Source organism: Culex quinquefasciatus, chromosome 3 (assembly GCF_015732765.1).
Source record: "Culex quinquefasciatus strain JHB chromosome 3, VPISU_Cqui_1.0_pri_paternal, whole genome shotgun sequence".
Taxonomy (NCBI): Eukaryota; Metazoa; Arthropoda; class Insecta; order Diptera; family Culicidae; genus Culex; species Culex quinquefasciatus.
Window position 1 is genome coordinate 169,361,389 of NC_051863.1, and position 22,877 is coordinate 169,384,265.

General features: G+C 36.7%; 2 protein-coding genes across 3 annotated transcripts in view; one reads left to right on the forward strand and one right to left on the reverse strand.

Annotated features, from left to right (window-relative positions):
• Positions 1–4,490: 4,490 nt before the first annotated feature.
• LOC6044950 (ribosomal protein S6 kinase alpha-5) overlaps positions 4,491–22,877 on the reverse strand; it is a 62,395-nt gene continuing 44,008 nt past the window's right edge. For both annotated transcript variants that reach the window (XM_038259331.1, XM_038259332.1), the window contains exons 3-8: positions 13,458–13,526; positions 13,253–13,386; positions 12,981–13,181; positions 12,314–12,917; positions 12,129–12,244; positions 4,491–6,906 (exon numbers count right to left, since the gene is read on the reverse strand). In XM_038259331.1, the coding sequence (XP_038115259.1) occupies positions 4,918–6,906; positions 12,129–12,244; positions 12,314–12,917; positions 12,981–13,181; positions 13,253–13,386; positions 13,458–13,526 (3,113 nt within the window). In that variant the 3' untranslated portion in view covers positions 4,491–4,917. The remainder of the gene's footprint in view (positions 6,907–12,128; positions 12,245–12,313; positions 12,918–12,980; positions 13,182–13,252; positions 13,387–13,457; positions 13,527–22,877) is intronic.
• On the forward strand, positions 11,430–12,053 carry LOC119768703 (RING finger protein 150-like). The gene is made up of 2 exons (XM_038259333.1): positions 11,430–11,556; positions 11,613–12,053. The coding sequence occupies exons 1-2, from the start codon at positions 11,507–11,509 to the stop codon at positions 12,040–12,042; spliced, it is 480 nt and encodes a 159-aa protein (XP_038115261.1). The 5' UTR covers positions 11,430–11,506; the 3' UTR covers positions 12,043–12,053.

The window sequence follows — 22,877 nt, forward strand, 5'->3', positions numbered from 1 at the left end:
TTAAGAATTTAAGTATTTAAAAATTTAAGAATTAAAGAATTTAAAAATTTAGGAATTTAAGAATATAAGAATTTATGAATTTAAGAATTTAATAAGATATGTGCAAAATCTATGTCATCAAAATCACCCAACATGTTTAATGATTGAATTATAGGTTCAAATTTTTAATTTTATTTCAAAAATCGCTCCTTTTTTACATTTTGAGGCAATTTCGTAACCGACTAATATTTGACTTTCCCGATTTATCGACCTGGAAGGGCTCATAAAGATAAACAAAAATGTATATGTTCAAGGATTTTGTTGGGATACGTTTCAGTTACAAAACACCCCTGTTCACTGCTATTTTCATATCCGAAATTTTATTTTCATAATTTGTTGTTCTTTTTTCTTCTTCGCAATGTTTAAATAATATTGTTTGCTTCCCATGCATGCAGTTGTCCCACGCACGCGTTTCGACAATCAATAGATTTGTATTAACTAGGACACAAGTAAACAAGATGTACTATAGGGAGTTGCAGTTGGTTTCAGTATGTGCAATAAAACTAAGCAAGAAACAAAAGAAAAAACAACGGCAATCAACTAAAAAACAATTATTCAATTATTTTACGCTAGTTCATAAATGTTTGTTTGTTTATGTTTGTGTATTTGTAAAAGTCTAGTTCGTCCGGCGTAATTTAATTAATCGTGTTTTCCGTCTTGCCTAGAGATGCTTGTTCATACGGTTTTGATGCTTTCTTTTCTTGTTGTCTGGTTTGAGTTCGTTTTTTTTTGCTAATTAATTGTTTAGAATATACAGCTAAAATGATTACACAAGGATAAAGTAGCCAGTTGTCCACTTCTCTCGCTGGTTAAAATTATTTCTATGATTTTTTAATTCTCTTTTTTTTTTGTTTTACTTTACTAGATTTTTGTTTTCCTTACTTTGTTTAATTTCCACGCTGCTCACCCTAATCAATTCAACTAACTAACGATATCATTCCTCTTTCCTGTGAGAATTATGATACACACAAATGTGGTTTGTTTTATAAATTGTTACATATGGTTTCCATGTGTGTCTTATAAGTGATATTTTTGTTGTTGCTGTTTTTTTTTGTTGTATTATGTTATAATATTAGTACTGTTTTTTGTCCTAATCCTACGATTAACTATCCTTTCCTTACTTTTTCTGAGATAACCATCGTCTCGACGCCCGCAACCTGCAAATTTTCCTAAAACCAATTCGCACTCTTTCACGACGCACACTTTCTCAACACGCTAATTTAAATTCACACACACACACGCGCGGACACGTTTGCATTGCTCTTTGCCTACACCTTGCACGAAAACAAAAGATACGGTAAAAAATGTACTTTAAAAAATCGTTCTATTCATAGATGTTTTTTTTTTGTTTGTTTTGTTGTTGTTTACTTTGTGGAACACATACTTTCTACTTAAACGCTACATTGGTCTCTCTCAAGGAGCGCAAATTGGCATCCCTTATTTTTTATTTTCTTTAATTTATTTAAATTTTATTCTTTTTTGTTTTGTTGCTGTCTACGATTGCAGGGATTACTTTGTTGGTTTTTTTTTCTCTACTATTTACAAAAAAAAAATACACTCACTTTAACGTGTCACTTCCTTTTTTTTCTGCGCTATCCGAAATGTCTGCAAATTATTCGACTATTTTTTGTGTTTCTTCCATTCCTGTGGTGCAGTTTTGGGGTTTGCCATCAGAGAGTGTGACTTGATGCTGTGGGGCAGCGCGTAGCTGATATGGTTTAAGGCATATTCCTTCCGAAGGCCTACCTTTGCGATTTCTTCCTGATGACGATGGGGTGAAAATGTAAAAGCGAAAAGTACTTGAACAAAACAGTCAACGAAAATAATGCCACTTTGTATGAAGAGAGAGACTTTGGGTGAGCGTTCAAAAGTTAGTAATAAGCTTCTGTAAATACATTTTTCCTAACGTCTTTGATCTTCGTTAAAAGCAAGTTTGTTCCAAATTTTTACCGATGACGATCACATTTTCGTTATCAATCATGGGAGATTTATCCAGCGATGATTTTTTTTGCAGACAATTTTCGATAATTCACAATCGAAAATTCAAAATCTGATGATTCCAACAAAATCCGTCCTACCCAACGACCAAAAAAGCTATTATTTGTCATTGGTTCGTACATAAAAGGCTCCATACAATTTATCGACAATCTGTATCTTTGGAGAAATTTTCTGATCGTTTTGGTGTCTTCGGAAAAGTTGTAAGTATTGATAAAGACTGTTCGCAAAAAATATAACGACATTTTTTTGCAATTTCTAAATGATTTTTTTTACAAAAAATCTATTCCCAAAAATCCATTTATTTATTTTATTTGTTATTATTTAAAAAAAAAACAGAGAAGTACACATACATTTTCCTCGGGTTATTTATTGATTCTTGCAATGTAAAGAAGCTATTACACTACCGCAAACAAACAAATAAACTTTTTCGTGTTTGACAGTTTGCCAAACACGCAAACAGGGCAAAATGTATGCAGGCTGACGTTTATACAACCATGCAGACAAACTTGCAAACAGTCAAAACGTACTGGTTTGTTTGTTTGCCGTAGTGTAATAACTCCTTAACTTTGATTTTGCGGCATTTTTGTTCGCACCTTTGACTACAAGATTTCGAATAACTAGGTAACCAGTTGTATTTTTTTTACATTTCCAGTCCCAGTTTCCACCAAACTGGACTTTCGTACTTTAAAATTGCACTTGACAGCTAAAAACAAGGGGCAACCTCGGCTTGCTTTGATAACTTTTAATGATGTTTTAAATTTTTCAAGCCAGTTTGACAAGTTGCTATAGTTCAAAACAAGAGTTTTTTTTTAAAAAAAAAAAAGGTCCAATAAACAAAAGTTTCATTTTTTTGCTTTTTGGGTGTTTTTAGAACCACCTTGAGTCAGGGGAACTGAAAACACCCCAAAGCAAAAAAATATTTTTTTGTTTTAAGGACCTTTAAAAAAACTCCAGAAAAGCAGTTCGCGTGCGTCGATTGGTACTTTTGATTTGAGATGTCTTCTCTGTAAAGGAGATATTAGACTATGACGACCAACAAACAACTAGTACTTTTTCGTGTTTGACAGTTTGCCAAACTCGCAAACAAAGCAAAATGCTTGCAACCTGACGTTTTTGCAAATACATGCAGACAAACTGTCAAAAAAGGGCGAGTTTGTTTGTCTGTCACAGACTAATACCTCCTTAACTGAAGCGTTCTCTAGTGCGACCGATAGCAATAATTTAGTGCGAAGTTCAAGTTATTGGGAAATGCGCAATTTAAAAAATGTGTATCATAGGAAATGGTCTGAATTTCATGAAAAAAAATATTTTCAGCGTGCGTGAAAAAATATTTACACAATTAAAAAAACATCGAAAAACTATTTTCAGTTAAAATCAAACTTTTAGAAATTATTATTTTTTGTGTAAAATCGGCATTTTTTCTTGTATCTACTTTTTTCTGAATATTCCCCAGCAATAACTACAATTTTGGACAGCTGCCCCCCAAAATTTAGCCATATGAAAAATACAAATAAAATCTATTTCCAATTTTCGGGACGAATTTCTCAATAGATTGAAAATGATTCAAAATTTTATGGCTAGGCTAAGCAAATTTTCAAGCTGATGTCTTACCATGCCTACCTTACCATAGTTTTCTTGATTGGAAAAAGAGGGACGGATAGATGAGAGCGTGAAAATTTACTAACCCTGGTTATGACAATCTATTCTTAAGCAGACATTAGACTATGATAGAGATACAAAAAAAAAAACTCGCACTTTTTGACGGTTTGGATGTTTTTATGTTTGCCTGCATTCGGAGTTTGTTTGTCATAGTCTAATAATACCTACTTTAGAAATAAGATTCGCCTTCTAAAAAACTTTCAAGCGAAACATGCTTGGGGATACAACGGAGAATTTCCCTTATCCCCATATAAAAATTGGAACAGTCAACTATTCCCGTTTTCTAAATCCACTATCCTTGTCACTTGGTACAGTCTAGACTTGATTATCCAATGTCCTCGTAACCATTGTTATTTTGGATACTGTCAAAACTAAAATATTTTTTAATTTCAACTTATTGAAATTGATTTTTTTTGGTAAATTTTTGAAGTCGATGATCGAAAAACTTCTACACCAATAAAATAGTGAAATTTTGTTGGAAATCATTTGTTTTAATAAGTTCAAAATTATGAACTATCGATAAATAAGGGCGAAAATCATGTCGTCGCCGTCTCTCAACAATATTTTAGGAAGATTAAGTTACTCTAACTTGAGTCTAAATCATGCCCACCCGCATATGCATCGAAAATACTAAAAAAACGATAATGAAATAAATAAAAGCCGAATGCGAAACGATGATGTGACATTCGTCGGAAACCGGATCTTTGATTTGTTCCACCATTTTTGCTGCCTGCTAATTACACTTCTGACCGTTTGAGTAAAGAGATCAACCACAGCGCGCGCGCACGCATTGCTTTGTTTTTGTTGTTTAACGTTTATTTTGTTGTTACTGTTGTGTGTGTGTGTGTTTAACTGTCCAGTGTAGTAATCAATATAGTTCAATTGGTGCATTTTCCGGTTTGTGTCTCTCTCTCACTGCCTCTGTCCTCTCTGTTGTTGTTCTACTATGTATATAATAACAAGTCTAATAAGTGCACTTAACGGTTTTGTTTGTTTGTTTTTTACCTTATTACCAGAGTCGTCTCCCTCTCTCCCTCTCTCTTTGCTGCAAGAGATGTGTCGAGAGTACCGAGATGGTTTTAAAATTAAAGGGTTGGGAAAAAGATGTTACAAGTAAAGATCGTAGCAAATAAATGTGAGTTTGTGTTGCGCATAAATATCCAAGCGTGATAATAGTAAGAGTAGAAAAAAGAAGGGGAAAAAGTACGAGAACCAAAAACTCTAGTACACGTAGTTGACCGCCGGTCGCATCCGTTTGGGCTTCCGCAGCGGCACCTCCAGCACCAGGGCGGCGTCCACCTTTCGTTTCCGCAGCTTGCTGATGGTAAAGTTGAGGGTGGTCTTGGTGGCGGTCGCGAGGGTTGGCAGCGCCGGGATCGGTTCCAGCTCCGTCTCGTCGAACCCGCGGAAGATGAAAAAGTCCTCGAAACCGATCTCGGTCAGCTCGGCGTCGATGGAGGCGCGCAGTCCGGCCACAAGCGATTCGTCCGAACAGGACGAAATGTTGTGCTCGAAGCTGTCGTCCAGGTCGATCGAGTCGTTTGGCTGCTGCTGCTGCCGTTCCACTGGTTCTGGCTCGTCTTCGCCCTCTTCCTCTTCTTCTTCGACTTCTGGCTCCACTTCCGGTTCCACTGCCGCTAACGGAACCGTACTGCTGCTCGTTTCGCTACCGCACGACGCGCTTCGTCTCCGCTCGGCGTCGTCTTCGTCGTCAATTGGCTTGACCTGAGCTTCCTGTTCCTGTTCTTGCTGCTGCTGCTGCTGTTCCTCGACGACATCCTCAACGTCATTCAGGATTTGGTCCACCAGAAATTCGTCCACTTCGTCTTCCTCTTCCTCCTCCTCCTCCTCTTCCTCCACTGCTTCCGCCTCCTGCCGTTTGACGTCGTTGTTGTTGCTTTCGGCAGTGCTAGCAGTAGCAGGTTTGTCCTCAACACAGGGGTCACTGTCGTCACCTTCTTCGTCAATCACCACCACCTCCTCGGAGTTGTTGGTCGACACGCTGATGGTTCGCTGCTGGGCGCCATCCGCCGAGATGGAGCTGCTCTTGCTAGACTTGCTGCGGCCGATTCCGCTCGAGGTGCTCTCCTCCATCGAGCTGCTGTACTGACTTTCGGTGGACTTTTTCGACTTGGCGGTGCCGTTTGTGCGCCGTTGGCTGGCCGTGCTGGGTCGTCGGACTTCTCGCAGTCGGAAACCATCGTCCTCGGATCGCTTAAATGCCTCGTACGTGTTCTGGACGTTGGCTTCGAGCTGGCGCAGCGTTTGCTGGGCGTAAACCAGCTTCAACTGTCGTCTCACTCCGGCCGTTCGACTCAGATCTAGCCAGTCGTGCACGAGCAGCTGCTCCATCGTTATCCGCCGGTCCGGGTCCACCGACAGCAGACGCCGCACCAAGTCTTTGGCCTCTTCACTGACGCACACCCACGTCGACGATTCCAGGTCGAACGAACCTCGCTGGATCTTGCTCATGATGATTTCCATCTGCTTCGCGGACGACGCCAGATTCGAGTGACCGAAGAATTGCCGCGGCGTGAACGGCGCCTGTCCGCACAGCATCGTGTACAGCACCACTCCGAGTGACCACAGGTCGCTGGATTCCAGCGCGTACGATCGGCCCTCGAACACTTCCGGCGCTGCGTACCCAATAGTTCCAGCCGGCGGCAGGCAGTTGTTGTTCTCTATGCTCTTCGCAAAGCCAAAGTCAATCACCTTCAAATGCTCCGAGCTCGGACCATCAAACAGCATATTCTCCGGCTTGAGATCACAGTGGGCGTAACCACGCTGGTGCATCCACGAGACCGCTTCCGCCATCTGTCGGAAGTAATGCCGCGCCTGACTTTCGGTAAAGCTCCGCGTTTGGTTTATCCGCCGGAGCAGCTCGCCCCCGTTCAGCAGTTCCAGCACCAGATAGATGTGGTGCGAATCCTTCAGAACCTCCACAAACTTGACCACGTTCGCCTGGCCCTGGCACGCCTTCAGCGCTTCCACCTCTTGCCGCATCAGCGTTGCCGTTTCGGCGTGGTTGAACACGATCTTGACTGCGTAGTAACTGCTACTACTACTGCTGCTGCTGTGGTGGCCATTTGAACTGCTGGAAGAGGATGACGACGACGAGGACAACCGGCGGCACTTGAGACACGTCGAGTACAGTCCATCGCCGATGGCACGGTCCGACGTTAGTTCGTACTTTTTGAAGAACGGAGAGCTCTGCAATGGAAATAAAAAAAAATAAAATATACTACGATGCAACAAAATGGGAGATTCCTGTGGGTAAGGGCATAATAAACGAAGTTGACTTTATAGCTGTCGGCGGCCACCATTGCTAGTACCAACCACTAGTGTCTTCCTTTTAACTACAAGGACTTCGCCGCCCTGTACTCCTAAGTGTTTGAGTACGGCACGGAGCGACGGCGCCGGATACCGCGGGATTCGAACCAGCAACCTCTGGATTGTGAGTCCAGTGCGCGGTCCGATTGATCCACACGGGCGGGACTAAAGGCTTAATCCCACAGTTAAATCATTGCTTTTTGGGTTTTGCCAGTTTTGATCCCCTCAACGATTTTTGCATTAAAAAAAAACAAAAAAAAAATTGGGGGCTTATTGCTTGTGTACCAAGAAACAACTTTGCCGAAGAGTGCGAAAAGATTCGTCAACTATAAAAAGAATGCTACAGTATTTATAAACAAGCAATTTCTGGCAACCATTAGCTTCCTTGGTTGCATGAGCATCGCAACGCCTACCTCAATCTTTTTTTGCAGTAGAGAAATACTCTACGAAATCGGTCTATCTTCTTCAATTTTAATTTTTGTATTTTTTAATCCGACTGAAACTTTTTTGGTGCCTTCGGTATGCCCAAAGAAGCCATTTTGCATCATTAGTTTGTCTATATAATTTTCCATCCAAATTTGCACTGTCCATACAATAAATGGTGTATGAAAATTCAAAAATCTGTATCTTTTGAAGGAATTTTTTAATCGATTTGGTGTCTTCGGCAAAGTTGTAGGTATGGATACGGGCTACACTGAAAAAAATGATACCAGGTAAATTTTTTTTGTGATTTTTTATTTTACTTTTTGTCACTAAAACTTGATTTGCAAAAAAACACAATTTTTATTTTTTTTATTCTTTGATATGTTTTAGAGGACATCAAATGCCAACTTTTCAGAAATTTCCAGGCTGTGCAAAAAATCTTTGAGCGAGTTATGAATTTTTGAATCAATACTGATTTTTCCAAAAAATCGAAAAATTAGTCGCAAAAAGTTTTCAACTTCATTTTTCGATGTAAAATCAAATTTGCAATCAAAAAGTACTTTAGTGAAATTTTGATTTTTAAGTAACTTTTTTAAAAATAGTCGAAGTTTTTCATTTTTTTAAATAAGTGCACATGTTTGCCCACCTTTGAAAAAAAATATTTTTGAAAAACTGAGAAGATTCTCTATATTTTGCACTTTTGAACTTTGTTGATACAACTCTTAGTTGCTGAAATATTGCCATGCAAAAATTTAAAAATTGCAAAAAATTAAAATAAATTTTTTTTTTATTTTAAAAATTTTGAAAATTTTTAAGATTTTAGAAATATCAAAATTTTTAAGAATATCAAAGAGAATAAAAATATTAAAAATTTCAAAAAATTATAAGTTCCGGGTTGTTACGGAAAAGTCGAAAAAAAATCCGCGCCAAATCCGCGTCGTACCAAAACCCAATCCGCGCCATATTAACAAAAATAATTTCGCGACTAACATACAGGAGAGTTTATTTTTTATGAATCAAAAAAAAAAAATGTTCGTCATTGCAAAAAAATCAAGCGATCCATCAAAAGGAACACAACAATCACTAACGATTAAATAAAATTGTATTCAACAAATGCAATTTTATATCAAGAATAGCCGCATAAGGCCGAATCTCAGAACGCAGAATCTTGAAACGCCGAAAATTTTATGGACAAATTTATTTTTGCTAGTATGAAGTCAACCAGAGGGAAAAGCCATAACCAAAATTTGGGCAAAAAGAGAAATTTTAAATATGAATTAAAACATTTTGAAAAATAAATATGAAAAATAAAAAAAAAACAAAAATTTATGGAATGAAAATGATCATAAAATGTATACATTTGAAAATCTTAAAAATTCATAAATCTAAGGATTTGAAAATTTAAACACAGTTCGTACTTGATGATTCTCGCCAAAGAGTCACTCATAAAAATTTAACCACCAAATTTGTATTATTTTATTAAGAATTTAAGAATTTAAAAATTTAAGAATTTAAGAATTTAAGAGTTTAAGAATTTAAGAATTTAAGAATTTGAGAATTTAAGAATTTAAGAATTTAAGAATTTAAAAATTTAAAAATTTAAGAATTTAAGAATTTAAGAATTTAAGAATTTAAGAATTTAAGAATCTAAGAATCTAAGAATTTAAGAATTTAAGAATTTAAGAATTTAAGAATTTAAGAATTTAAGAATTTAAGAATTTAAGAATTTAAGAATTTAAGAATTTAAGAATTTAAGAATTTAAGAATTTAAGAATTTAAGAATTTAAGAATTTAAGAATTTAAGAATTTAAGAATTTAAAATTTAAGAATTTAAGAATTTAAGAATTTAAGAATTTAAGAATTTAAGAATTTAAGAATTTAAGAATTTAAGAATTTAAGAATTTAAGAATTTGAGAATTTAAGAATTTAAGAATTTAAGAATTTAAGAATTTAAGAATTTAAGAATTTAAGAATTTAAGAATTTAAGAATTTAAGAATTTAAGAATTTAAGAATTTAAGAATTTAAGAATTTAAGAATTTAAGAATTTAAGAATTTAAGAATTTAAGAATTTAAGAATTTAAGAATTTAAGAATTTAAGAATTTAAGAATTTAAGAATTTAAGAATTTAAGAATTTAAGAATTTAAGAATTTAAGAATTTAAGAATTTAAGAATTTAAGAATTTAAGAATTTAAGAATTTAAGAATTTAAGAATTCAAGAATTTAAGAATTTAAGAATTTAAGAATTCAAGAATTCAAGAATTCAAGAATTTAAGAATTTGAGAATGTTTTATTTTTTGTTCTCTTGATCGCTTTTAATTTTTAATTTTTATAATTTATCATTTTTGACTCTTTAAATTTTTAATTTTTATAATTTATCATTTTTGACTCTTTATATTTTTAAATTCCTAAATTAAATCTGAAACAAATTAATGTTTGAATTTTGAATTCCAAAATTTTTCTAGTTTTGAATTATTTTTTTTAATTATAAATTTCTAAAATTTCGTATATTTGAATATTTGTATTCTAATTTTTAAATTTTTAGTAAAAAAGACTATAAAAATCAAAAATATTTTTAATTTCTGAATCTTCGAGTTATGAATATTGTAGCTTTCATTTTTGAATTTTTTGATCTTTTATTTTTTTCCCCAAGAAATCTAGAAAAAACAAATCTTTCTTTTGGGTGGGTTTTACTACAATTCAACGGCGAAGAGTCAGCATCCGCAAAACAGTACGGCACAGCACAGACACAAGCCCCAATAATCATTTTTCTTACATCCTGGTATAAAACTTCGAGAAAAGTTTGAAAAATGATTCACAAGATTGAAATGCTTTATAAAATAAACAATAAATAAGGTTAAAAGAACGATACTCAAAACTCAAAAGATATTACAAATATTCAAAGCCGGTAAAAATAAGTTGAGTGTAGTAATAAATTTGTTTAAGAAATCCTCATCAATACATTTAAAAAATAATCTCTTCATGAAGATTTTTATTTTCAACATTTTCGGAAGAAAACTCAATTTTGTTTCAGTAAAAGAAATAGAAGCAAATTAAAAAAAATCCCTGATTCTCTGATATTACTAATTATATCTCTCTCAATTATTTTAAATATTAACCAAATTTCACATCCGCGCGAAATCCGCGCCTAAGCAAAATTAGTCAGCAAATCTGCGCCAAATCCGCGCGAAACACGCCATCCACGCGATCCGCGCCGTACGTAACAACCCTGTAAGTTTCAAAAATTATAAAATTTTCAAAAATTTAATTTTTTTTAAATAAAAAATTACAAAAATTTAAAAAAAATAAGATCGCAAAAAAATAGTTTTTAAAAAATCGCAAAAATTTCGCAAATTTTTTAAAATTGCAAAAGTTACACAAATTTTAAAAAATTGCAAAAATTTTGCAAATTCCAAACAAAAATTTAAAATTTCAAAAAAATCCCAAATTTTTAAAAAATTCATGAAATTGAAAAAAATCAGAAATCAAAAAAAAAATAAAATTTTAAAATTCTCTTGAAAAAAATATTTTTTTCTGAAAATTTTAAATATTTAATAAAATATATAAAAAGTATCAATGACGAAAGAAGATTTGCTATATTTAGGGCATGATTATCAGGCTTGATAATCGAGTTGAGAGCTGATAATTTGATATTTTTATTACCCTGCTTGTATCCAATTTATAATTAGTGGAAACAGAGTAATGCCACAGAGTGTGGTAATGCCACTTGAATGGCGATGAAAAATTTAGTTCATGATAGTTTAGTTCATCAAGAGGTACTAAAAACTCAATGATTGGTTTAGGAAACGGTTTTGACGTTTGAGTGCTTTTTAATTCGAATACGTCCGAATAAGCCAGCATTTAAATTCGAAGTAGCGGAATTAAAATATTTTAATTTTAATAATTATTAACGAATCCACTCTCTGTGCACAATCGAAGGGTCAAAAAGAAGGAGCTTATATTGCACCACAGTAGGCTGGCCATACGTTTCCACAACTCCTTCCCTGTTTCGACAACAACTGCCAAAAAACCAACCTTTCGATTGATTTCGACCGCAAATGGCATCTACATCCGAAAAACCAAAACCTTCCTCCGATGGTTCGATTCGGTAACCTCCAGAATACATTCCCAAAACCTTACCCAAAACCTCTCCCTCACTCCCAGAAATTGCCCCATCTGCATGGACCCGCTGCTGCAGGACGACCAGACGGCAAAATACCTCTCCTGTGCACACGCCTTCCACGAACCGTGCATCGACCGCTGGCTCGTGGACAAAACCACCTGTCCCGTCTGTCGGAACCAGGAGCTGAAGCCACCCCCAATCCCGCCACCCGCTCGGCAGTGGCACATTATGCCGCCAATGATGCGCGGTGCCATTGGGGGGTCCACCATCATTACCACCGAGGTGCTTCCGTCGGCCGTCCGGCCACGCCAACAGTCGGTACACGGTCGCCGACGGGCCAGACGACGGGGGGCGGCGACCGGGGGGCAGAGCCGAAGCCGGAGTCGGGGTGCCAGGTCGCGATCGCGAGCGCCTTCGGCGGCTGCCGGCAGTAACAGTGGGCAGCCACCGAGCGGACATGATTTGGTGTGAAAATTTGAGGTGGACGTGGGGTTTTTATTTTTATTTTGATGAAATTTTAATAAATTTTGTAGTGTTGTACATTTTTTTCCACTTACCTTGCTGGTGTGCCGCCGGATGGACGCCTCCTGGGGCCGAGTATTCTTGTGCCTCATGTATTTGTTTCTATCGACGACTTTACTCGATAGTAAGCTGGATGAAACGTATGAATATCCTGAAACGGAAACGTTGTTACAGGTCAATAAACTGACAAAAATTTGTCCATCCACCAAAATGAACCTACCTCGAAACAGTCGCTCCGAGTTGGGTGGCGCGGACGCGGGTGAGTCGACGGGCGTTTGGCGGGTAAATTCGTCACTAAAGTTGTTCGTGTCCAGCTCGTCCTCGATGACCGGTTTGAACGGGGCGGCAATCTTCTTCTCCGCGAGCTGGCGCCAGTTGATGCTCTTGAAGAACGAGTGGGACTTGAGCTCGGACGCGTCCGCGGTGCCACCACCCAGTCTCCGCCGGGGGTCCTTGACCAGCAGCTTCCGGATGAAGTCTTTCGCCTCGCGGGAAAGATGCTCCGGAATGACCGCCTCGGTGTTGGTGATCTTTTTGGAAATCTCCGTCTGCGTGGCCGGTTCCTCCGAGCTGAACGGAGAACTGCCGGTGAGCAGTTCGAACGTGAGCACTCCCACGGACCACCAGTCGACGGACGCGTCGTGTCCGTTTTGGTTCGACTTGACAATCTCCGGCGCCATGTACTCGATCGTGCCGCAAAAGCTGTGCGCCCGTTCGTTCTCAAACACCAACTCGCGGGACAGCCCAAAGTCGGTCAGCACGATGTGGCCGTTCGCGTCGATCAGGATGTTCTCCAGCTTGATGTCCCGGTAGATGATGCCCAACTGCAAAAAAGAAAAACCAAGTCAGCCATCACAAAACCCACGCATTCCGAAACCACGACTAACCTTGTGCAGCTGCTCGAGCGCTACAATGATCTCGGCGATGTAGATCCGGACCTCGTCCTCGGTAAAGTGCTCCTTGTTGTACAGATGCGTAAACAGTTCGCCCCCGCTCACGTAGTCCAGGATGATGTGCAGCTTGGAGTCCGTCTGGAAGGCGTAGTGCATCGTCACCAGGAACGGCGAGCGCTCGATCGACTCGAGGACCTTTAATAAAAATAGAACTACGTTGTAAACAGACTTTGAAAATTTCGGAGCCCAAGATGGGGTACACGAACCTGCCGCTCGGTTTTGGTGTGCTCGGCCGTTTTCTTCTTCTGGCAAATGGTGGACTTTTTCAGCACCTTCATCGCGTACAGCTTGTTGTCGTCGACGCCGCCGATCTTGCGCACCAGGAAGACCTTGCCGTATGCTAGAAGAAGATAAAAAAGAGGTAAGGATGAGAAGGATGCAGGTTTGAATCTAAAACACGTCGGGTCTTACCACCGGTGCCCAGCACTTTGAGTAGTTTGAAGTCGTCTATGCTCACTTTGTCGTCTTCGCATAGTTTTACTGAAACAAAGAGATAGAAAGGGACAACATTAGTACTGTGTTACAGTTATGATACAGTTACAAAGATGTTTTTTTCTATACGAGCAATTCTCCACGAAATCGGTTTTTTTTTTTGGAATTTTTGATTTTTGTATTTTTTAATCCGACTGAAACTTTTTTGGTGCTTTCGGTATGCCCAAAAAAGCCATTTTGCATCATGAATTCTCCATATAATTTTCCATACAAATTTGGCAGCTGTCCATACAAAAATGATGTATGAAAATTCAAAAATCTGTATCTTTTGGAGGAATTTTTTGTTCAATTTGGTGTCTTCGGCAAAGTTTTAGGTATGGATAAAGACTACACTGAAAAAAATATGATACACGGTAAAATTTTTTTTCGTGATTTTTTATTTAACTTTTTGTCACTAATACTTGATTTGCAAAAAAAAAACAATGTTTTTATTTTTTTTTTTATTTTTCGATATGTTGTAGAGGACATCAAATGCCAACTTTTCAGAAATTTCCAAGTTGTGCAAAAAATCTTTGACCGAATTATGAATTTTTTAATCAATACTGATTTTTTTCAAAAAATCGAAATATTGGTCGTAAAAATGTTTCAACTTTATTTTTCGATGTAAAATCAAATTTGCAATCAAAAAGTACTTTAGTGAAATTTTGATAAAGTGCACCGTTTTCAAGTTAAATCTATTTTAGGTGACTTTTTTGAAAATATTCGCAGTTTTTAATTTTTTTAAATTAGTGCACATGTTTGCCCACTTTTTAAAAAAATATTTTTGAAGAGCTGAGAAAATTCTCTATATTTTGCTTTTTTGAACTTTGTTGATACGACCCTTAGTTGCTGAGATATTGCCATGCAAGTGTTTAAAATCAGGAAAATTGATGTTTTCTAAGTCTCACCCAAACAATCCACCATTTTCTAATGTCGATATCACAGCAAGGGACCATCCATAAACCACGTGGACACTTTAGGGGGGAGAGGGGGGTATGGCGATTGTCCACGAGGGGGGGGGGGGGTTCGAGATTTCCAAAAAAGTGTCCACGTGGTTTATAGATGGTCCCCAACTAATAGTCCGATTTACAATGTTAAAATATGAAACATTCGTAAAATTTTCCGATCTTTTCGAAAAAAATACATTCAAATTTTTTAAATCAAGACTAACATTTTAAAAGGGCCAAAAATTCAATATTACGCCCTTTTGAAATGTTTGTCTTGGTTTAAAAATTTTTAAAATATTTTTTGCGAAAAGATCGGAAAATTTCACAATTGTTTCATATATTAACATTGAAAATCGGACCATTAGTTGCTGAGATATTGACATTAGAAAATAGTGGGCTGTTAGGGTGAGACTTAGAAAACATCAATTTTCCTGTTTTTAAACACTTGCATGGCAATATCTCAGCAACTAAGGGTCGTATTAACAAAGTTCAAAAATGCAAAATATATAGAACTTTCTCAGCTTTTCAAAAATATTTTTTTTAAAGTGGGCAAACATGTGCACTAATTTAAAAAAATGAAAAACTGCGACTATTTTCAAAAAAGTCACCTAAAAATGGATTTAACTTGAAAACGGTGCACTTTATCAAAATTTCACTCAAGTACTTTTTGATTGCAATTTGATTTTACATCGAAAAATGAAGTTGAAAAATTTTTACTAGCAATATTTCGATTTTTGAAAAAAATCAGTATTGATTAAAAAATTCATAACTCGGTCAAAGATTTTTTGCACAACCTGGAAATTTTTGAAAAGTTGACATTTGATGTCCTCTAAAACATATAAAAAAAAAATAGTGTTATTTTTCAAATCAAGTTTTAGTGACAAAAAGTTAAATAAAAATAACCAAAAAAAATTTACCGTGCATCATTTTTTTTCAGTGTAGTCCATATCCATACCTACAACTTTGCCCAAGACACCAAATCGATCAAAAAATTCCTCCAAAAGATACAGATTTTTGAATTTTCATACATCATTTTTGTATGGACAGCTGCCAAATTTGTATGGAAAATTATATGGAGAATTTATGATGCAAAATGGCTTCTTTGGACATACCGAAGGCACCAAAAAAGTTTCAGTCGGATTAAAAAATACAAAAAAAAAATGGAATGACTGAAATCCTAGAGAACTGCTCTCATTTAAAAGAGCGGCTCTTTTGAACAGCAATTTTGATAAAAGGCTATTTTCAAGAATGGTGTGATTTTAGTTTCAAGTTTAAAAATTTCATCTTTTTGTATGAAACATTGTAAAGGTTTTAATATTTTCAGAGAAACCTGTAGATACTAAATATTTATGATTTTTGCCTTTCTCACCTTTCTGAGGAAAGGCTATAAAATCACTCGAAAAATGAACTTCTTAATTTGACCTCGTAGACCCACCTTCACGTATACCTATCGACTCAGAATCAAATTCTGAGCAAATGTATGTGTGTGTGTGTGTGTGTGTGTGTGTGTGTGTGTGTAGGGATGTGGGTCTGTGCACCAAAAAATATGCACTCGATTATCTCAGCACTGGCTTAACCGATTTGGACCGTTTTGGTCTCATTCGATTCGTCTTGGGGTCCCATAAGTCCCTATTGTAAATTATGAAGTTTAGTAAAGTACTTCAAAAGTTATGCTAAAAACGATTTTGGCGTATGTCCGGAAGATTGTAAAAGGGTGGTTTTTGTAAGAAACCCTGTCATGTTATACATTTTCAGAAAGGTATTAAAAAGACCTTTCCAATGAGCTTAAAACATCAAGGATCTGACAATCCTATCAAAAGTTATTAGCACTTAAGTGTTATTTATACACTTTTTGGAGGCCGGATCTCAGATATTTCAATGACAATGATGTCCGGGTCCATCATGCGACCCATCGTTAGTTAGATAATCGAAAGACCTTTCAAATGAGCCTAAAACATCAAGGATCTGACAATCCTATCAACAGTTATTGACACTTAAGTGTTATTTATACACTTTTTGGAGGCCGGATCTCAGATATTTCAGTAAAAATGATGTCCGGGTCTATCATGCGACCCATCGTTAGTTAAATAATCGAAATACCTTTCAAATGAGCCTAAAACATCAAGGATCTGACAACCCTATTAAAAGTTATTGGCACTTAAGTGTTATTTATACACTTTTTGGAGGCCGGATCTCAGATATTTCAGTAAAAATAATGTCCGGGTCTATCATGCGACCCATCGTTAGTTAGATAATCGAAAGACCTTTCAAATGAGCCTAAAACATCAAGGATCTGACAATCCTATCAAAAGTTATTAGCACTTAAGTGTTATTTATACACTTTTTGGAGGCCGGATCTCAGATATTTCAGTAAAAATGATGTCCGGGTCTATCATGCGACCCATCGTTAGTTAGATAATCGAAAGACCTTTCAAATGAGCCTAAAACATCAAGGATCTGACAACCCTATTAAAAGTTATTAGCACTTAAGTGTTATTTATACACTTTTTGGAGGCCGGATCTCAGATATTTCAATGAAAATGATGTCCGGGTCCATCATGCGACCCATCGTTAGTTAGATAATCGAAAGACCTTTCAAATGAGCCTAAACATCAAGGATCTGACAATCCTATCAAAAGTTATTGGCACTTAAGTGTTATTTATACACTTTTTGGAGGCCGGATCTCAGATATTTCAGTAAAAATGATGTCCGGGTCTATCATGCGACCCATCGTTAGTTAGATAATCGAAAGACCTTTCAAATGAGCCTAAACATCAAGGATCTGACAATCCTATCAAAAGTTATTGGCACTTAAGTGTTATTTATACACTTTTTGGAGGCCGGATCTCAGATATTTCAGTAAAAATGATGTCCGGGTCTATCATGCGACCCATCGTTAGTTAGATAATCGAAAGACCTTTCAAATGAGCCTAAAACATCAAGGATCTGACAACCCTATTAAAAGTTATTGGCACTTAAGTGTTATTTATACACTTTTAGAGGTTTGATTTCAGATATTGTGATAAAAATATTGTCTGAATCTTCCATGCGAACTATCGTTGGATAGGTATTTTTATCAGACCTTGCCGATGAGCCAGAAATATTGATGGTCTGCGAACCATATCAAAAGAAATGAGTAATAAAGTTGATTTGTTAAACATGTTAAGGGGGAATGTTGCTATTTTTACTGAATGTATTGACTTTATGAATATGAGGAAGGCACCAACCACCTAAAGGTGGATTAAGTAACGTTTTTTTATTACTAACGTGTCTTCAAATCCCTAGTACTTAGATTTTTATTATGCACTTTTACCATTTAACGCCAACTCATCGTGAATGTGTGTTTACTTCAGGAAAATCAAACACACTCCGAGTATCGTTGCAAGAAATACACTCAACCAACAGAGCAGCAGAGAAAGCAAAAGGTGTCACTTTTGCAGAGTGCACTTTACCTTCTCTCCGACACACACCCCCCTCTCCTCTCTCTCTCTCTCATATTTCGCAGCGACGCGCCCCCGTCAGCCTGCTCTACAGGTGTCAAACAGAAGGAGACGGCCGGTCATCAACTCACACAATCAAAGCAACCGTCCGAGAACAACCGCGAAACCGGCGAGGGAATTCCTCTTTGCTCTCTTTTCATGTGTGGTGAATTCTTCAGCCTACTTTTGTAGTAGGTATTGCCGCTTGTGTCGGAATGTTCCGCAACACCGCCGCGCCGCGAGAAAGCGCAGTTATATAAAACCGCTGAATTTCTGTCACGTGTTTGAGTGTGAGTGTGTGTGTGTGTAAGTGTGCGCGCGTAATAGTAAACACACCCTCACTTTGACATGTCGCGGATGGACATTTCAATCGGAACAAGAATACAAACGCAAACGCTTGTAATTTTATTGTTATTGTTGTTGATAACACGACTACGTTTGGTATAAATAATTTAAAATGGTATTAATCAAACGCTTCCTCAGTCTGGTTACTAACTCATCCTACTATTCCCGTATTTTGCATGAATTGAGCGCCCGTTACGAGAAGTTACGAACCGGCGAAAACCAACAACACAGCACACATTCTAGTTGGTATTTTTATTTGGGTGGTGTTTGTGAGTCGCGGAGCGAGCCCTTTCTGCGCAGATCAGCACACCACCAAACTTGAGGACACACACACCCAAAGCCCACAAAAAAGAACGAAAGGGGGGAAAGTGATTTAGGGTGGTATTTGTGTAGTGCTAGTGTAATCATATGTTCTGTGGGTGGTGGGCTTGAATGGGGGAGGAGGACCAACGCAAAGCTCGCCAAGAGGAAGAGGCTGATTTATCTGTTATTTAGCAAAGGCGAACCTTCGGAAACGGGTAAAGAAGGTGGAAGAAAAAACCGAACAAGACTCAACAGACACTTCTGTGTTTTTTTTTTCTTTTTCCTTAGCGGATAGTTGTTGTAGATTCTATTACAACTCCCCCCTGAGGAAAGGTGGAAGACGACGAGGTGGGGGGAGACCACAGTTTTGCTAGTGGTGAATTGTTAAAAAGTGGGTCAGCTTGAAGCTCGCTTGAGTGAATCGTGTCGTCGTCGCTCGGACGTAGGTTCTTCGGCATCAGAGTGAATCTAAACTAGCACAATACTCAACACGACACACAGCTCTCGTGGGATGACGGTCTGGGTTGTGCGTGAGCAGCAGAGCTACAATGTTTACGATCTGGCTCGTGACACAGTTCTTCTTGCGAGTGTCTCGAGCAGAATTTGCTGTACATGACTAATGTTGCCATGGGAGTATGATTGTTTTGGAATAAGTCTAAAATAAGTTATTCTTCACGCTTTAAGAAATTTATTTATTTAGTTTCTGAGGATAATGAATTCAAAACATTCATCTTCAAATATGAAATACAATGGCATTACAATAGCAAACTAATATCAAATATATAAAGATTATTAACAAAATCAAATCTACACAAAAATGTGTACCCAACATTATATTGATAAAATGTTTCAATCTAAAAAATGAATAACCAAAATTTGGCAAAAATGTAATCTATCTTTCAGCAATTCCCCACGAAAACAAGATGATTCGAAAAAAAAAGTTCTCCGATCGATTTTTTTTCTGGGGGTTCCTTGGCCAAATTAATTAGACCCGTATTTTTTTTTGTTTGGCCATTAGGGTGACCTACGCCGTGTTAGGGTGGTTCGGAAAATGGCCAGTTTCGTCATTTTTCGCAAAAACCACTTTTTTCAAAAAATCAATCTCCGCGCCATTCAATCCGATTTTAGCTGTCTTAGACGCAAAAAGGTGAAGTTTCAAAAATCTAGCTTAACATTTGAAAAGGTCGTATGAAAACTTAAAATGCTGGTGCCTATGTCTGAAAATAATTTTACCTGATTCCTCGGGAATTTTTACATAACATATCAAAAAAAGGGTGAAATTATGTTTTCATTTTTCTGATATACGATTTTTTTTAAAAACAAAAACTGTGTTTTTCGACGAGCCACGCGCAAAAATGTGAAAATGACGAAAACGGCAAAAAACTACTTTTTCACTAAATAGGCGATAACTTGAAAATTTCAGCGATGACCTATACATTAGGATGTTACAAAAATGACTTTTTGGCGGGCATTCAGGGGTTTGTTCCGGTGGGCATACTGAGCCCAAATCCCAAATATGAGCTTGATTGTACGTAACAGGAGCTGGCGCTCCGCCCTTTAATTTTAAATGGGATGAACGGCGCAAAAATACTTTTTTTTTCAAAAATGTCTTAGCGTGGCTCACGGATATATGAAAAAGACAAAAGTGTTCAATTTCGAACGCCTCGACCGAAATTTTGTAGCATTATAACCGCAGAAGCTAGCCTGAAATTTTGAGCGCATTTTGTTAATGTTTAGTTGTTCCACTCTTAATCTGAAGTTATAAAGAAATTTCAATAAATTTAATTTATTTATTTTCAACTTTTTAACTCTTCTTCGAGAAAGTTTTCGAAAAAATGCCAAACTTTGAAGGTCTGTAGTGCCGTTCTACGCATAATTGTCCCATGTTCAAAAAAGTGCAACTGAGAAAAACGCGATTGAAATTTTTCGACCGATTTCTGTGTTTCTACGCATAATTGTCCAGTGGGTTCCTATTCGTCCTATGTGTCCCTAATCACCCCAGTTAGCAGTTTATCACCTTTATTTGTGATTCTCTTGCTTTACAAAAGGTAAACAAGACATAATGTTTAGTAAAACTAATGATTCCGTGTAAGAAAATACTTGGTGGGACAATTATGCGTAGAAGTTTAACGATGGGACAAACAGACTTGGTGTTGTTTTTTATGAGTTTCCGAACAAAGTACCAGATTTTATGTGTTTTTCTTAAAGTACATATCAAACTAAACTTAAAAATGTCATAAAATCAAAATCGACCAAAACTGACATGGGACAATTATGCGTAGAACGGCAGTGTACCGATAAAAAATAAATTTAGTAATTTTTTTTATTTCAAGGATTAATCTTCAATTGAAAATTATTTATTGAAAAAAAAAACAAAATTTTAAAAAATATTGAAATCGTCCGAAATAAAATAAGGCCGATGCAAATATTTAAAAAAGTTTTTGTCCCTCGGCCCTGGCCGAGGTCAAGGGGGGGGGCAAAAAAATAAAAAAATATAAAAATTTAAATAACAAGCCATAGTCTTCACATTTAAATGAAAGAAGTGTTTTAAAATGCATTTTACACTAGTTCAGTTGTTTTGCAATCATTAGTTTTCAAAAAATCTAAGATCTGACAAAAACAAAAATTGTATCGAAAAAAAAGATTTTGCATCGAAAATTTTCAAAAAATCTTAAATTTTTTTAATAACCCCAAACATGCTAAAAATGATTTTAAACGCAGGAGAATGTATTTTAATTTGATTTCAGTTGGTTACACTTGATTTTTCATTGAAATTTTGAAGTTTATTGTAAACATATTTTTTTTGCCCCCTGATTTTTCGGGCCAATTTTGAAGGGGGATGACAAAAACTTTCAAAAATATTTGTACCAGCCTAAAGAAATATTGACAAAAGTCACGATTTTTTTCAATTCCATTATTTTTTTTATTTTTAAGCGGCAAATTGAATCAGATTGCCTCAACGCTAGTCGAAATTTTTGAAATTTTGATTGATTTTTTTTTTGTTTCAAATAACTTTGTATTTTCTATTTCCTGAACTTAATCAAAACAAGTTCAAAATCATCTTTTCAGCCTAAATAGACGGTGAAATTGTCGTCAAATATCATGCCATGTAAATCAAATCATCCAATAATTAGGATTAATAATAGCTGAAAAAAGTTGAAATGGTTAAAAGATCCCCAAATTTGAAGAATTGAGTATAATTAATTTGAAAATTATGCAAAGTTATTATGTTTTGAAATTTCAACCTTCTTGTTTTTTGAGGTTTTTAGCAAATTGCCTTCATTTTACCGACTGGTTGGCCCCACCCTGAGCTCTACCTTAAGGGGTTACACATATGTAAAAAATCTAAAAAATTCATAATCCAGGAAAATTATAAAATATACTGAAAATATGATTTCCATTCATTCCTGAAAGTTTCATGATTGAAGTGAGTAACAGACGGATTAATTTTGAAATTTTACCATACGTAAAGCGAACTGTCAAAATTTCTAAGCGTTTTTCTTGAAACACCGAGTGCCACGATATCTCGAGATAAGATGGACCAAATTGACTGAAAAATTGGGGGTGAAGACCCTCATGACATATCATGGGTGCATAATAAACCCCAATTTTAAAATTCTGTTACAAAAAAAAAAAAAAAAACAAAAAAATGTAACGAAAAACATTTTTTTAAGATCGGCCTATGTCATGAACACGGGACCGGTTGAACGATCAAAAATCAATAAAAAATGGCTAAACGAGTCTTCAACCAAATTTTGAACCAAACTGCAAACTGTAAAAAGCCATATCCAGTGTTGTCATTCTCATACTCTCGCGAGAAAAATTTCTCTTTCTCTCGAGTTCTCTCCGCGAGTCCCGAGCTGCCGAGGGTAACTCGCCAATTGGCCGTTCTCTCCTCCGCTCGCGAGCGAGAAGTAAAATCAGTTGGTAACGGAAAAAAAACACAACTATTGAAGTTACACCTCTTAATAATCGTGTCGTTCGCATTCATAAACCTGATCATTGTTGGAATTCGAGCGAGAAGAAGGAAAGCATTTCTCGCTCGCGAACGAGGGAGAGAACTTGTAGTACTTTTCTCTTCTCGCTCGCGCTCGCATTTTCGTTCGCGTTCTCGCTCTCGCCGCGAGCGCTCGCGAGCGCCTCGTGCTAGACGTTCGTCCCAAGCTAGCAATTTGTGTATCAGGCTTATGAATACGAACCAGGCGATGGTATAGAAGTGTAACTTCAATCGCTGTGTTGTTTTTTGTTCGAATCTAACACGTTCAACTTCTCGCGAACGGGCAAT

Coding starts and splice junctions, on each gene's coding strand:
- LOC119768703 (XM_038259333.1), top strand. CDS start 11,507: ATGGCATCTACATCCGAAAAACCAAAACCTTCCTCCGATGGTTCGATT. Junction 11,557..11,612: donor TCCTCCGATGGTTCGATTCG/GTAACCTCCAGA, acceptor CCTCACTCCCAG/AAATTGCCCCATCTGCATGG.